This window comes from Hyperolius riggenbachi, chromosome 2, assembly GCF_040937935.1.
Source record: "Hyperolius riggenbachi isolate aHypRig1 chromosome 2, aHypRig1.pri, whole genome shotgun sequence".
Classification (NCBI taxonomy): domain Eukaryota; kingdom Metazoa; phylum Chordata; class Amphibia; order Anura; family Hyperoliidae; genus Hyperolius; species Hyperolius riggenbachi.
This window is the reverse complement of record NC_090647.1, coordinates 183,761,212-183,777,652: the sequence shown is the minus strand read 5'-3', so window position 1 is coordinate 183,777,652 and position 16,441 is coordinate 183,761,212. Positions and strand designations below refer to the sequence as shown.

Sequence of the window (16,441 nt, the reverse complement as noted above, 5' to 3'; positions counted from 1 at the left end):
AGATAAAAGGTCCAGAGTTCATTTCAAGTGTGCTATGTGCATTTGGAATCTGTTGCTGTCAACTCTCAAGATGAGATCCAAAGAGCTGTCACTGCCAGTGAAGCAAGCCATCATTAGGCTGAAAAAACAAAACAAACCCATCAAAGAGAAAGCTAAAACATTAGGCATGGCCAAAACAACAGTTTGGAACATTCTTAGAAAGAAGGAACTCCTCAATAAGGTCAGAAACAACGGAAGACCACGGAAAACAACTGTGGTGGATGACAGAAGAATTATTTCCCTGGTGAAGAAAACACCCTTCACAACAGTTTGCCAGATTAAGAACACTCTCCAGGAGGTAGGTGTATGTGTGTCAAAGTCCACAATCAAGAGAAGACTTCACCAGAATGAATACAGAGGGTTCACCACAGGATGTAAACCATTGGTGAGCCTCAAAAACAGGAAGGCCAGATTAGAGTTTACCAAACAACATCTAAAAAAAACCTTCACAGAATGATGGGAAGAGAAGAGTAAAGAGTAAGAAATGAACTGCTCATGATCCTAAGCATACCACCTCATTAGTGAAGCATGGTGGTGGTAGTGTCATGGTGTGGGCATGTATCACTGCCAATGGAACTGGATCTCTTTAATTTATTGATGAAGTGACTGCTGACAAAAGCAGCAGGATGAATTTAGAAGTGTTTCAGGCAATATTATCTGCTCATATTCAGCCAAATGCTTCAGAACTCATTAGACAGCACTTCACAGTGCAGATGGACGATGACCCAAAACAACAACAAAAAGTTTTTTAAGGGAAAGAAGTGGAATGTTGTGCAATGGCCAAGGCAATCACCTGACCTGAATCCGATAGAGCATACATTTCACTTACTGAAGTCAAAACTGAAGGGAAAATGCCCCAAGAACAAGCAGGAATGGAAGACAGTCGCAGTAGAGGCCTGGCAGAGCATCACCAGGGATGAAACCCAGCGTCTGGTGATGTCTATGCGTTTCAGACTTCAGGCTGTAATTGGATTTGCAACCACGTATTAAAACGTGAACGTTTGATTTATGATTATTATTTTGTCCCATTACTTTTGCTCCCTTAAAGAGTAACTGTCAGGCTGCAGAAGCTAATTTAAACCTCTATTCTCCTGTGTTAAACAGTTTAGAAGGAAGCCCAAAAGCAATTAGTGAAGATAAAAATCTCAGTTACCTTTGATGTGTGCTTATCAGCAAGGCTGTTATTCTTAAGAAGACGCAAGCCGCATACCATACTGCAAAGCATTCTGGGGCTCTCCCCTCGGCTGCTAATGAGACGTTACAGCAGCTTGTAATCGCGTAGCACTGATAAATCTCGGGCAGAGTACACTGCAGGAGTCAGCTATTGTTCCTAGCCACATGGCTCATTAATATTCACTGCACACTGTGTTGTTCAAGTACGAGCTTATCTGTGATCAGGAAGCAGGCAGGACATGACGACACATTTGACAGAAAAACATGGAGCCTGCCATGAGCTGTCAGGAGCATCTATCTCTGCATATACTATATACAAATTCTGTGAAATCCAAACGTGGACAGTGAAATGCATATGTAATGTAAGTACAGCCAATCTTTAGCTACTGATATATGTGTTTATTTTCTCTGAGACCTTATACCTAACAGCTCCTCTTTAACAAGTGGGAGAAACATATGCAAACTTGTAATTCCTACACAGTTCACCTGATTTGGATGTAAATAACCTCAAATTAAATCTGACAGTCTGCAATGAAAGCTCAATTGTGTTTGTTTAATTTCAAATCCATTGTGGTTGTGTATAGAGCCAAAAATGTTAGAATTCTGTTGATGTTCCAATATTTATGGACCTGACTGCTTGATTCGCAAAAGAGTGCTAACTGATAGCATGGCCGTTTTTGCGTGAATTTTCGCGTTTCGCGAATTTTCGCATTTCGCGCGATCTAGAATTTTCGCACGAAACAATAACGTTTTTTGGCCTCAATTCACTAAGATCATGCTGGAGATAATAAGGCAAGAGTAAACTTGCCACCACTCAGTGAAAGAGTTATCTTATCTCTTCATTCCTTAAGTTACCTCCTCTGTAGTTAACAGTCTGTCTTTAACTTTAGAATTCTGGAGATACTTTAAGGATTGAAGAGTTAACTTAAAGACAAAAGAGTCAACTTTAGCTTTGCCTGAGGTAAAATGTCTCCTGAATACTCCATGCCTCATCACCATGGTGATAACTCTAGAAACGTTATTAAAGACAGGAGATAAGCTTAGTGAATTTAGGCCATTGTCTCTTGTGACACAAAGCATCGAACTTGATGTAGAAGGGCCCTTAGGGTTCTTTCAGACATTTTTCACGCCACGTCCATTGCGTCGCAGGGCCTTTCCGATTGGTGCTATAGTGCTGCAGTGCCACAATTTCTGCTAGAATAACGCACACCGTGAAGTACGTTACTGGGCGATGCACCATGTGCTAGCATAAAATCTATGGGCTGTATGCTGCACTGTACTTGTCGTATCCCATTGGAAATGTGACTTTTCATCACTATTGTGGTGCAATCCCATTTCTGTGGATGAACACCGCAAAGATCTAGTGTGAAAGTAGCCTAACATTTAAATCTATTGAATGTCTATTGAAACTATAACATTTTCAAAACATCGATTCTATATAGATCAGGATTGCTAATTGTTTGGTGGATTGATTCCAGTAGGGGATTGCGGGTGATAGGTGTTATAATTTAAGTAGGCCTCAGTTATTTGGCCTGAGTTTCAGTAAAAGGCTTGGTTTGCAGAATATACCTTTAAGACGGGTTTCTCGCAGAAGAGATGATGCAGTCAGTTACCAGGAATATGTTCCTGGTAGAATGCCATAGGTCTGAGCTGCCCCAGACCGTTAGTCGACAGAAAGGTAAACATAGCCAATATTTACCAATCATGGCATTCCTTGTAACTGGGTTAGAAAGCAATTGGAATATTAATTAAGTAGGTGTGTGTCATGACACCTCAAGCGGTCTGAGCCAATTGTAGGTTTGGGAGGATGGCTCAGATGATGTCATAGTTAACTCTTTCCTGGTTGGTATTAAAACCACTGATGGGCCTACGAAGAGGCCCTTCTTCTCTTTGCTGGCTTTCAACCACCTTTTACTCTTATTTATGTCTTGTCATGTCATTTTATATAACTGTATGCTGTATATACATAGTGTAGATGGAACGTAGGATAGACATAAGAGGACACCTGACTCCATGCAAGGGAATCAAGAAGCTGCAACGCAAAAGACTTACTACAGAAGAATCTGCTTGGCTAAAGATGTAACAAACTGTACTGTTTTATCTGTTGACAGCATAAACTCCTAAATTCTGAGGACGCCTAAGATGTTTATCACCTATGCTGTTGTGCTGTTGCGGTGATTAGAGTCGAGTTCTCACACTTCCTGTGAGTTGCAGCTCTAAGGAGTTGCTAGTGCCGAACAAAGGTGTTGTGTTGTTGCCTATAGCAACCAACGTATAGTTTCTTACAATTGGTGCCGTGAAACCCAGTGCTGCCTCGCAGGAAACGGCAGATAAGGGCCACGGGCCTGAGTTTTCAGTCTATCAAGGACTTTCACAGCAACACAAGCGGAGGAGACGCTGGAAGCTTATCGAGAGGAGATAAGTGGTGCTGCCAGGCTACGAGGAGCACGGAATGAAGTGATTACAGTGGCGGATCTCGGGGGCCGTAACTAGCTGTGCCTAAGATGTTTATCTCCTATGCTGTTAAATGATGAGAGTCGAGTTCTCACACTTCGTGTGAGTTGCAGCTCTAAGGAGTTGCTGGTGCCGAACAAAGGTGTTGTGTTGTTGCCCATAGCAACCAACGTATGGTTTCTTACAATAGGGAGGGTGTGAGCGACATCAGCATCAGCACTCAAACAAGGTTTACCAATGCTTTGTACCATGCTAGTGGCTACAGCAGTAACAGCGATATTAGACAATATTGTTTCTGATATCTAGATTTAGGCTGTATTCACAGTGGGATGTTGCGGAGCTGCGTTATAAACTCTTATAACGTAACTTACCGCACTGCAATGCTAATCCTATGGGACGTTCATAGTGCACACGTTACCAGGTACAGGAAAGCATACTTTTCATTGCCTATACCTACTGTATGCGACATTAACGCAGCACAAATGTGTTACCACCTTTTTTTGCGTTGTAATGCTGCGTTGTGACTTTAATGTCACATCACAATGCAACGTCCCAATGTGAATAAGCCATGTTTCTTATATCTAGAAGATATCTATCATTTACCTTCAACTACTAGCAGTTGGTGAGAAGTGTGTGGGTACTTTAAAAGGAATAATAACCCACTGTGACTGATCTTAATTCCATTTTCTACGATATGTGACTGGCATGCCTTCTCTCTTTCCTTGGCATTGGTTTAAGCTATAGCAACAATGGGAAATAGTATTTTGTGAAGGAAATAATGCAATTATAGCTTATAAACAAACCTGGAAATCCGTACTAATCCCGTGGGCCAGGGCAACCTTAAACACACAGAATCAGTAGTAAGAAGATTACCTGCACTCCCATGATGCACTGGTGTGGTGAGGGATGCTTGTAAGCCTCATTTCTCTGGCAGGGGCATAGAGATGACACAGTACACCAGCTCATCATGAATAATGGAGACTGGATAACATTACACTTCTATCCTCCTTGTTACCACAGTCACCATTTGAGCTCTTTTCCCAGGCACTCAGGGGCCTCTACATCATGAAACGTTCAGCTTGAAGGGAGGCTTTTGACAGCTTTGGATAGTTTTACTTTAAGGTCAGTCTATTCAAACATTTTACATACAAGTTCCTAAACAGCGAGGTTACTTAGCTGCTAAGAAATATTTAACTTTGGTGAATATTATAAATATTCATTGTTCATTAAGCCTTAACTAAGTGGATACAGTATTTTATGTGTTGTTTAGCTGATGCTGCAGCAAACAATGCAGGTGGAGATTGTGATAACAGTCATTTGATTGGCCAGAAGTGCCTGTTTTATTCTTATGATATGAATGTTAAAACCCTACATTTTTGTTTGTTTACCTGCTGTGGCTTGTTTTTATCCAAACTATATCTAAAACTAGGAGGAACTGAGTAGTAAAGTCAGACTGATCTACAGTTCAGTTTATAAACCTGCTTTAACTTTGAGGCTAGTAACACACTGGGGCATTGCATTGTATTGTTATAATGTACATATAGTGCTATTGCAAACAGCATTTGCAGTGGCATACAATGTAATGCTCTCAGAGTAGCAACCTTTCACACAACTACCTTTCACAATATAATTCTAACCAGTGGCGTAGCAAGAGGGGTTGCAGAGGTAGCAACCACATCGGGGCCCTTGGGCCAGAGGAGCCACATGGGGCTCTTCCTCAATCACAATATTAGATCTTTATTGGTCCTGTGCTGGTAATAATCAGTTCTATAGATGCTCTGAATGGTAGTAATCATTAACAAGCTGGTCCCCATCCCCTTCTTGCACCTCTAATTCTGTAGATGACCTTGGCAGGTTTTGTTGTGCCGTATCAAGTGTTACGTATAGAGTGAATAGGGGGGGGGCAATGTACAACTCGCACCGGGGCCCATAGCTCGATAGCTCCACCACTGATTCTAACCCAACGCAAAGCAATTATATTCCAATGGTGCTTACACTATGGTGTTACTATTTCCAGTGGAATATTGTGCAGTATTCTGTGCATAACTCTATAGACTGTACGCTGCACTGAATGCAATGAATTTCATTGGCAATGTGTGAGTTTTCATCACTGTTACATTGCCACCCTATTTTATTCTGCAGCTTAATATGCGAGGACAAGTTCACAGTGTTCAGTTGCGTAATAATAATTCTGCTTGTCAACTCACTGCCCATACAATCCTATGAGCCTGTTCACAGTACTGCATTGTAACTGATCACGTTATTCTAATTTGCTGCATGCAGGCTTTGTATCAAAGTCTATGTCTAGTCTCCATTGCAGTTCACAGTGACTATAATGCGCAGCATGCAGCTGACCACTGTGAACCTAGCCTGAAAGGAAATAATAAGCTGCATAAATTGAAGAAGGAGGATTTATCAAAAGCAAAGCAAAAAAGAAAATGAAGCATAACTGGTGCAAAAGTGCAGTAGCTGCTGAGTGAGGAATCTAAATCCATGATCCGGTCCAGTTTTGCATACATTTTGCTCCAATTTGGACCACCAATGCAAATTTACATTTTAGCTTTGTACAAATTAGGAAAGGGTTATTGTGTATGTCTTGGTCCTAACTGGGGAGATGTTCCCTTAGTTTTCATTCAAGATTCATGGAACATCATCAGACAGATCAGAGACTGCCTGAATTTCATTACACAGGCTGTAATGGAAACCTGATGTTACAACATCCTCTCATAATGCGTTAATTACTGCCTGCTTTGTCCTTGGAGAATCTCCCTTTCCATCATGTCCTTAGTAACAGGAAATAGAGTGAGGGTCTGTAAAGAGAAAAAAAAGTTTATGTTGAAGTTCTGCTTCAAGAAGTAACATTGGTTACTCCCTTCAACCTAGACTCGTCTTTTTCTTAAAAGATACCCACTCCTGTGTGCCTAAGTGAAAAAGTAGTACCGTTCTTGCCAATCAAGTTGTCAATATTTAAATTACAACTCTAGAAAAACCTTTGTTAGTTTTAGATACTGTGTAGTAGAGGTGATCAGTTAGGCCATGTTCCCACTTGAGCTGAGAATGGACATGTTCTTCGCTCATTGCAAAACTGACCGAACTGACTATTTTATATATAGGAGTCGTTCATACTTGTCAGCCTGCATGCAACAGATCCATTGGATCCTACATTTAGTTTAGTCTTGATGCTGATTTTATACACAAATAACTTGGTACAATAGTATAAACACACCTGACTTTTTTTTGTTGGGATTCAGTCTTTTCCATATCATTCATAAACAATATAAACAATGAAATTAGAGAAATAACTGGCAATATAATTCCTTAAAAGGAGCGCAAGGCATGAGACCTATTTATTTCCTTTTAAACAATACCAGTTGCCTGGCAGTCTTGTGTTAGAGGCAGAGCCCTTAACTATTGCACTATCCAGCCACTACAATACAGTAGTGATGCATGTTAAATGCGTGTGTTTTAACAGTGTGCATCATACTTCAGGGCCAGTTTACAGTGAATACGCAGTTGCCGAGCAGATGTGGTGTCAGTACAATGAAATGGGGCAATGTATCCATCGCAGAGCACAATGCACTGCTGCGTGCATTTTCAGGGCATAGTTTATACATTGCCATAACATTGAGAACGGTACTGAATCTGCCTGACAATGGATGCGCTGACACATTCACTATAAACCACCCCTTAGTGTGATTTATTATCATAAGCTGACATTGCCTTCCATTCTGTCTTTAAAGGTCTTGGATTTGAGAAGAACATTGTTCACCTGAATTCACCATGGCCCCACTCTTACCTGCACAAGAAGCTGCTAAAATATATCACACCAACTATGTCCGCAATTCTCGAGCCATCGGTGTCTTGTGGGCAGTCTTTACTATTTGCTTTTCCATCATCATGGTGGAAGTCTTCATTCAACCATATTGGATTGGGGACAGTTTAAACACCCCTCAGGCTGGCTACTTTGGATTGTTTAGCTATTGTATAGGCAATGCATTGACCTCAGAGCTCATCTGCAAAGGCAGTGCATTGGACTTTGAGAGTATACCTTCAGGAGCCTTCAAAACAGCCATGTTTTTTGTTGGCGTGTCCATGTTTTTGGTGGTGGGCTCCATGTTGGCCTTTAGTCTTTTCTTCTTCTGCAATTCAGCAACAGTGTACAAGGTTTGTGCGTGGATGCAGCTTGCCTCAGGTACGAAATACTGATACTTCTTAGTTAGAATGAGGGTAAGGGCCTTAATATTCCATTTAGGCATATTTATTATAATTTTACATGCTCAGTCTATCCACTTAGAAGTTAAATCCAAATTAGCTAATGGATTGATGTTAGGCAAATTCATTTACTACCTTAGGCTTGGTTCCCATCTGTGATGGATCCATTAGGCACAGGCGGGAGCCGCTCTGCTCTATTTTACCATTGCACCTGGGGCGAATGGGTTGCATCGGAGGTGGCTGTGAAGAATGCATTCACTCCGTCCACACGTACAGAAAATTTAGGAAATTCAGACTCTGCTTTCCATTTCTTTTAAAGACAGCCCGAGGTGGGCTCAAACAAAAAAAAAAAAGTAGGCTACCTGATCCGGGGGGCTGAGCGGATCAGGTAGCCGCAAAAACCGCCGCTCCTGTGGGCCGAACTGACCCACTTTCATTTTCGTGACCTATAGGTAACAACGCTGCAAGGAGAGACTGTGTGTCTCTCACAGCGTGCAGGGAGGCAGGGGAGTGGCAGGGGGCGTGCCGGGGAGAGTGTGCTGCCCAATGGCTGCTCTGGAAACCCTGCAGGAATGCCGCTGGCCCGTTTTGAACAGGGAATCCCTCTCCCTGTGTTTACCTCCAAGATAGCGACGAATATTGGCGCTAATCAGGGGGGGGGGGGTAGCACGGTAGTGTGTGTGTGTGTGGGGGGGCAGAGAGCGGCGGTGTGGTGATACAGAGGCATGTCATCAGGCAGAGATCATGCCTTTGTGTCCCATCTTCCCACCTTGGGTTCTCTTTAACAAGGGGAAGTGACTCTTATGTTGAACATTAGGATCCGCTTCCTGCACCGAGCGGAGCTTTCAACAACATACCCAATGGGTACAAGTGGGAACCAAACCTTACAGTCCCCAATAGGAGCTCAAAGTCTAATATCCTTACCAATAGTCTAGCTCCAATTTTATAAAGAAGCCAATTATGGTAAACTGGCTGTACGTTTTTATATGTTTAAAGAAACCAGCATACCCTAAAAAGTATGCAGCTTGACACATTCAGTCAAATTCAGTAGCTTCTGACTTTGGCTCAGTTTCAAGTTGCATTTTATTTGCAAGAAACTTAGAAAATGATAATCTCTCATTGTAATTTAGAAATGACAGTATTTCACTTTGTTCTATCCTTGCAGCAGCTGGCCTGATGATTGGCTGCCTAATTTACCCTGACGGGTGGGACTCTACTGAAGTTAAACGCATGTGTGGAGATCAGACTGATAAATACTCACTTGGAGCATGCACAGTGCGCTGGGCCTATATCTTAGCTATCATTGCCATCTTGGATGCCGTAATCCTCGCCTTTCTTGCATTTGTACTTGGAAACAGGCAGGATAGTTTGCTGCCAGAAGATTTTAAGATCCAGAACAAAGGTTAGAGTATTGCTCATTCATTATACTGTATAGTGTGCTATACATTACCTTGTAAGCTGAAGTATGTAAGTAACCTTGACATGAGTTTAGCAAACAAGACATAATATCGGTTATGGCTGGGACCCGCTAGGACGATTTTGGAAAAAAAAACGCTTTGGTGGGAAACCCTTTAGTGTGATTGCAATTAGGGTTAAGCACAATCCCAGGACATGCAGCATTTTGAGTGGTCAATGCTACATATAGAAGCTGTACAAAATCGCTTTGAAAAGCAATTTGGAATTTTAAATAAAGTTAATTATACTTATCAGGTGTCCAGATGTGTGGCTTCCGTCCGTAGCCCTGCCCCCTACCAGAAGAGTTCACAGGTGCTTCTCTGATTGGTCCTAGAGAAGCACCTATGACCTCTAACTGTAGGGGGCAGGGCTATGGATGGAAGCCGGACATCAGGACACCTGGTAAGTATAATAAAGTTTATTTAAAAGACCAACAGCTAATCGGAAGCACTGTACAGTTTATGCAATCGCCCTAGGAATTGATGCACACAGCACTGGCACAATTTAAAAGCGCTGCAGCAATTCCTAGTGGGTCCCAGCCCTTAGGGCCTGATTCACAAAGCGGTGCTAACAGTTAGCACGCTGGTGAAAATCCCTTTATCACGCCTAAACTCAGTTTAGGCATGATAAGTTTAGGTGTGATAAGTTTAGGCATGATAAGTTTAGGTGTGATAAGTTTAGGCATGATAAGTTTAAGCACCAACTGCGATAGCACCGCAGTGCACAGCTGATCAAAAGTTTTGCACTAGCAAAGTCTGGTGCACTTCGCATAGAGTTTAATGGCGCTGCTTTGCGTGCGGGACTTTGCACGCTATCTACACTTATCTAAACTTAGCATGCCTAAACTTATCACACCTAAACTGGCTTTTCACCAGCGTGGTGCAATGGTTATCACGCCTAAAGTCTCTAACTAGGTTAGCACCGCTTTGTGAATCGAGCCCTTAGACTTGTTTCATACTGGGGCATTGTGTTCAACAACCAGTGAAGACAGATCGCAACAAAGGAGAAAAGTCACATTGCATGTTATGCCGCATACATGAAAAAAAGACGTGTGGAAAAAAAGAGCAACGGGTTTGCCAGTAGTAGAATCTCGCTAAAATTAGCAATGTTCTACTACTAAATTTCCATAGTAGAATAGCCCGCTAACAGCTTCCGCCCTGCACCCAAATTTCCCCCTAATGCCGCTAAATGCGCCTGCGGCGGCTTCGTTTTTTTTCCTGAAAAAAAGACTCCTGCGTCCTTTTCTCCTGCTTCGTGTTATACATGTGATGTGATGCATACAGTACATAAAAAGTATACTGTAAATTTGCACATTGCCCGGTACTGCACACCAGGACTCGTGTAACTCTGATGGATTTTGCAGCACCGCACTGCTAATGCGCCAATGTAAGCGTACCATTACCATATTATCACATGAAGTTTGCTAAGCGATTATATTGTCTGATGCAATGCAAAGCGTCAGTGTGAAAGTAACCTTAAAAGAATCCTATCGATACAGTCCCCCCGTCACAGTAATTGAGAGGCACATTGATGGCTGAATCCCCACTAACCAATTTGACTGTATAGTTAATGGCCACCATAAGGCTAGGTTTACACTGAAAATGAATGTGATTTAATGCACACGTTTTCATGAACTTTTGTATAGACTGGGTCCACAGTGGACAAAAAAAATGCTGGCAGCGGTGTGTTGTTAATAGGTTTATTGCTAAAATAGAGGATTGTAAACGGACCCAGACATGGAAAATTCCTTCACCTGTGCTGCGCATCAGTAGTGTATCGTGTTAAAGCTCACTGCAATGCATTCACAGTAAGCCAGACTGCTGTAAACTTCCTCTGCTTGCGTCCTCTTGGTGGCCCAGTTTAACTGAATCTTTTGAAAATAAATGACACACAAATTGAAATGTGGCTACTACTTAACACCTTTACTCCCACTCTTTCTCCCACTTGCTCTAGTGGGTTCCCCACCATTGACATTCATTGGCAAAGCTTTTTTTGGATTGTGACTTTTGGATTGTCGGGATTCAAAAACATGGCCAAAAGCATACCCTAGCAGTCATTATTATTAAGCTTTCTTAAATTGACTTATCTGTTACATTTTATTACCTATATATTAGTACTTTTTATTTGATATGTGCTGAAAAGTATGCTGTAGGTAAGATGAGGAAACATCTGTGGGAAAAAATTAGGATTTCACATGGGCAGCTGAATTTGGTGCATTCACTGCCTGTCAGCTGTTCCAATGCACAAGCTGGATGCCTAGTAGCAGTGGAGAACTGGTTGCTGCATTTAGTTGGATCTGAGCCCGGTCACCCTCAGGATTCGGTTGTTTAGTGGCGGGTAGCCACACCATGTCAAACCCTGTCCTGCAGCTGCATTAAATTGGAGCAGGAAGGCACATGGTGGTCGGCAGATGGAAGACTAAACTAAAAATCATTAACCTATATATAGAACTGTTTGGAAATAAAGTGGTTTTCCGAAGTCCTGCAATACAGAACACTCATATTTTAACTTTTTGTCTTTTTCAGAAGATGAAAGTGGCTGAGAAGAATAGGTTTCCAGTATAAGCCCATGAAAATGCAAGCCTACCCTACCTAGAAAATTCATATTAATTCTGAAAGACCAGTGTATTTGAAAAATACAAATAAAAGTAATGAAAATAGTGTCTGGGCTCTGATATGCTTCCCAAAATACTGCCACTAACATGGAACTGTTCAATAGGAACACTTTATAACCTTCAGGTTCTTACCACTAATAGAGATTCACACATTTCTTGTTATAGGTGACAGTGCGTAAGAATGACCATAAGCTATGGGGCAGTAGCCACGGTGGGCCCAGTCCAGATGTTTTTTTTTTGTGTGTGTGTGGGGAGGGGGAGGCTGTGGGGTTTCTGGCTGCTGCTCTGCCTCACCTCTGCCCTGGGCCTTGACCCTCTCCACATTGTCTTTTCCTCTTGTGGCACCACTGCAGCAGGCAGGTCAACAGGGACTATTAATCAATTCCTGCTGCCTGCACATGAATACCTCCCTGGCCCAACAATTAAACTTTAGTTCCAGACAGGGAGGAGGTCAGGAGAACCAGCAGGCAGTGCATCTGTCATTTTGAACCTGGTAGGGACATAAGCAAGCAGAAGTGCCTAAAGGTAGCTATACATCTAGCGATGTATGGGCAGATATGACTAAGAGACAAATCTGTCTCTTATCGAATCTGATAAAACAGAGATCTGTCAGCTGCCCATACACCACAGGCCGATTCCTGATCAATTTCATGCTGAAATCGATGCAGAATCTGCCTTGTGTGCTGCCCTGACGCTGTGCCCGCCTAATAAAAATGTCCCCCCTGTAAAGCATACATTGCCTGTCCGTGGCCTGCGCTTGTCCTCCTCTGCCTCCGGGATATCTCCTCTGACATCACGCACGCCCTTACTAGGAAACCATGTTGGGTTGCGTGTATGGAGAGCGGAATGTGCCCAGAGCAGCGGAGGGACAAGCGCAGGCCGAGGACAGGTAATGTATACTTTACACGGGGCACTGGGGGAACATTCTTCATTGGGGCGTCAGCACCGGGAGCTTCATCGCGTTCGTCGATCATCTGAAAATTGCATGCCGTTCCCGCTGTGCACCTGATCGAGCAAGTCTGCCCAACATCTTGCAGCAAGCACGATTGAGAATGTGACCAATTTTTGTCCCGAAAATTGGTCACATTGTCAGTCGGCCATGTGCTTGGCAGCACCGATTTTAAACCTAGTCGCCTGATGTGTGGCCACTTGGTAACAAGTCCTGACCAACACAAATCAGTCAGCAATCCATCGCCTGGTAAGTATGAAGTGGAGCGCCACTAAACAGGGAAAGTTATGGGGGCAGTAGGGACCAATAGACGAGGTAGACTCATCTACCACAGTGGAGTGGGTTATTTTTGTCATAGCTACTAATAGGGACCATGACATCAGACATTTCCTTATTGGGGACATTTCCTTATTTACTCAACCCCCAAATCACCTTCCCGATTCCAGCAATGGAGAGAGCTGCTTATAGAAGCACTCCCCACACATTGTAAGAGGTGGGAAATTCCTACACCACTTTTATGAGGTAAGTCTAATCTCCAAGCTTTAAATTCATTTTCTGTGAGCATAGACATTTCTCTAGTTCACTGCAGTTTCCATGAAAGCAAAAAAAACAGAAAAAAAACAGTATGAACTGTTTTTTTTCCATGCATTTTTAAGAATACATTTTTTTAAGCAAAAAGCAGTGTAAATACATAAAGAACACACACAGTATAAGAAAAACTGCAGGTATTTAGCTACAGTAAGTTCAGAAGTGTGAAAGGGACCTTGCTATGGATAGGACTGCACTAATGTAACAAAAACAACAGCACCATCTAGTGGTATTTCATGCCCCAAATAGTAAGCAAAACAAGATTTATGATGGAACAAAACCTAAGAAAAAATGTTTTCCCCGTGTAGTTAAACCACCCTTATTGCAGAATAATAAAAATCTATATTCTACCCAACTACATATATCTATGCTCTGCAAACATGTAATATGGATTTCAGTCAGAATGGACCATACTCTCAGAGATTAGGGGGAAAATCAAGGGAAATGTCCTATAGCAGTGGACAGTGACTGCAATTGGTATGCCTTACATTCTTACAACACTGTCATTGTGTAACATATTTTCTGCCATATAAGACACACCTTTTCTCCTCAAAAAATGGGGAGAAAAAGTCCCAATGTCTGATACGGCAAATGCAGGGAATCCCCGCCTTACAAAGCCCGCCGATACGAACCCCGCCACGCTGGAGATTCCCTGCATCCTAATCCTTCCCAAGGGATCACCAACCTCCTCACTTCTCCCTCTCGTGACTGGCACTTGTGCTGATCGCGTCATCAGCACAAGCGCCAGTCACTAGGGGGAGAAGTGAGGAGGTCGGCAATCCCCGCGGGCAACATCGATTAGGTAAAACATGCTGTCTGCCGCTATACTTCACATACACGGGGGAGCGGAGATACAGGCAAGGTAGAGGAGGCACGCGGACACATAGGACAGACACCTGAGGACAGAAGGGGACACACAGGGAACAGAAGAGAGGACAGAAGGGGACACAGGAGGACACCAATTGGGGAGAACATTATAAGATGCTCCTGGAATATGGACGCACCAGGTTTAAAGAGAATCTGTATTGTTAAAATCGCTCAAAAGTAAACATATCAGTGCGTTAGGGGACATCTCCTATTACCCTCTGTCACAATTTCGCCGCTCCTCACCGCATTAAAAGTGGTTAAAAACAGTTTTAAAATGGCCACCAAAACAGGAAGTAGGTTGATGTACAGTATGTCCACACATAGAAAATACATTCATACACAAGCAGGCTGTATACAGCTTTCCTTTTGAATCTCAAGAGATCATTTGTGTGTTTCTTCCCCCTGTTCTCATGCACTGAAGTTTCAGGCTGCTCTTTTCTTCCTGCAAACAGCTTTGCCCTTGTCTGTAATTCTTCAGTATGTGAAAGCCCAGCCAGCTCAGAGTACGATTTATCCAGCTTGTAAAAGATAAGAGAGAAGAGAGAAGCTGCTCTAATCTAAATCATACACAGGCAGTGTGCAGAGAGGGGGGAGTTCATAGCAGAACCACAACACTGAAGAACTTGGCAGCCTTCCAGGCACAGGCCGACAAGTCTGACAGGGGAAAGATACATTGATTTATTACAGAGACTGTGATAGTATGAAGTGCTGCAGTTAGCCAGAACACATTAGAATAGCTTTTGGAACTTATAGGATGATAAAAAACAGGATGCAATTTTTGTTACGGAGTCTCTTTAATATATATTATTAGTATATATATATATATTTTTTTCCTGGTTTTTGCCCTCTAAGCCTGGGTGCATCATATACTGCAGAGCATGTTATACGACGGAAAATAGTGCAATTTAAAAAATAGGACTCTAATCATTACTATTGCAATTTTATGATATGCTGGCTTACTTAACTTGACTTTAGTTCTTCTTTAAAGACAACATGAAGAAATACTTTCTGAAACAGGAAAAGACAGAAACAGCTTTGCAAAATATACACTTTTATTTTTAAAGACATTTTATATAAATCAATCACATGACTATGAGAGAGTGTTTCCACCATACTGCTAAGCTACGGCATATATCTAGAGCATACATGTCAAACTCCGGCCTGCGAGCCAAATTTGACCCTCAGAGCCATTAAATTTGGCCCCCAAGAGGTCTCCCCACTTTGCATTATGTTTGGCCCACTCTCGACCACCAGGGAAGCTATACTGGAGGTGAAGCCCTAGAACACCAGGGAGGCCATTTGGGGGAGGTAGGGGGAAAGCACTAAACACTGGGGAACCGTATAGGGGAGGGAGGACCTCTGGACACCAGGGAACCGTATAGGAGAGGGAGGAGGACCACTAGACACCAGTAAACTGTATAGGGGTTGGAGGGGTGCCATTAGACACCAGGGGACTTTATAAAGGAGGAAGGTGGCCAGTAGACATTGAGGTTGGCCCGCGACTAGGTTCCAACGTTCAAATTAGCCCACTTTGTATAGGAGTTTGACACCCCTGATCTAGAGGAAGACCCACACTATAGAAAGAGAAATGCAAACTTTTTCCTCCTCATATATTAAAAGTAGGCATGGTCAATGAGATGCAAATAATTCTGAGGTGATGCAGGATTATGCAAGTTTATAAAGCTTGAAGATAACCCAATCAAATTCCACCTTTTTGAGATCTGACTGAATAACTGACATCAGTAGTTTTTTTTTCACATCACTGCTTTAATGCTCGATATAACTGTATTCTTGATTAATTCTAAAGGTTCCCATACATGGTACAATTTTTAATTTTTTTTCGATTACCATAGATAATTTAGTTTGATTATTCCATTAGATTAAATATATAGATTTTTCCAACATGTCTGATAGAAAAATGGGGTAATCGTTAGTTTCTCTTGATCGAAAAAATAGATCCTTTTCAACTTTCATTAAATTTGATAGTTTTGGTTGAAAAAAATGGAAAATTGAACGTTTTTATTGTACTGTGTATGGGAACCATAAGACTGACACTCATTTAAAAAAAAAAGCTAAATGCCAGTGCCAGT

The 16,441-nt window shown here is 42.3% G+C and overlaps 1 protein-coding gene across 1 annotated transcript; it reads left to right on the top strand.

Moving 5' to 3' along the window:
* The first annotated feature begins 4,589 nt into the window (after positions 1 to 4,589).
* On the top strand, positions 4,590 to 11,993 carry LHFPL5 (LHFPL tetraspan subfamily member 5). The gene is made up of 4 exons (XM_068267893.1): positions 4,590 to 4,788; positions 7,407 to 7,858; positions 9,044 to 9,280; positions 11,859 to 11,993. The coding sequence occupies exons 2-4, from the start codon at positions 7,447 to 7,449 to the stop codon at positions 11,873 to 11,875; spliced, it is 666 nt and encodes a 221-aa protein (XP_068123994.1). The 5' UTR covers positions 4,590 to 4,788; positions 7,407 to 7,446; the 3' UTR covers positions 11,876 to 11,993.
* Positions 11,994 to 16,441: the final 4,448 nt, after the last annotated feature.

Coding starts and splice junctions, on each gene's coding strand:
- LHFPL5 (XM_068267893.1), top strand. CDS start 7,447: ATGGCCCCACTCTTACCTGCACAAGAAGCTGCTAAAATATATCACACC. Junction 7,859..9,043: donor GTGGATGCAGCTTGCCTCAG/GTACGAAATACT, acceptor CTATCCTTGCAG/CAGCTGGCCTGATGATTGGC.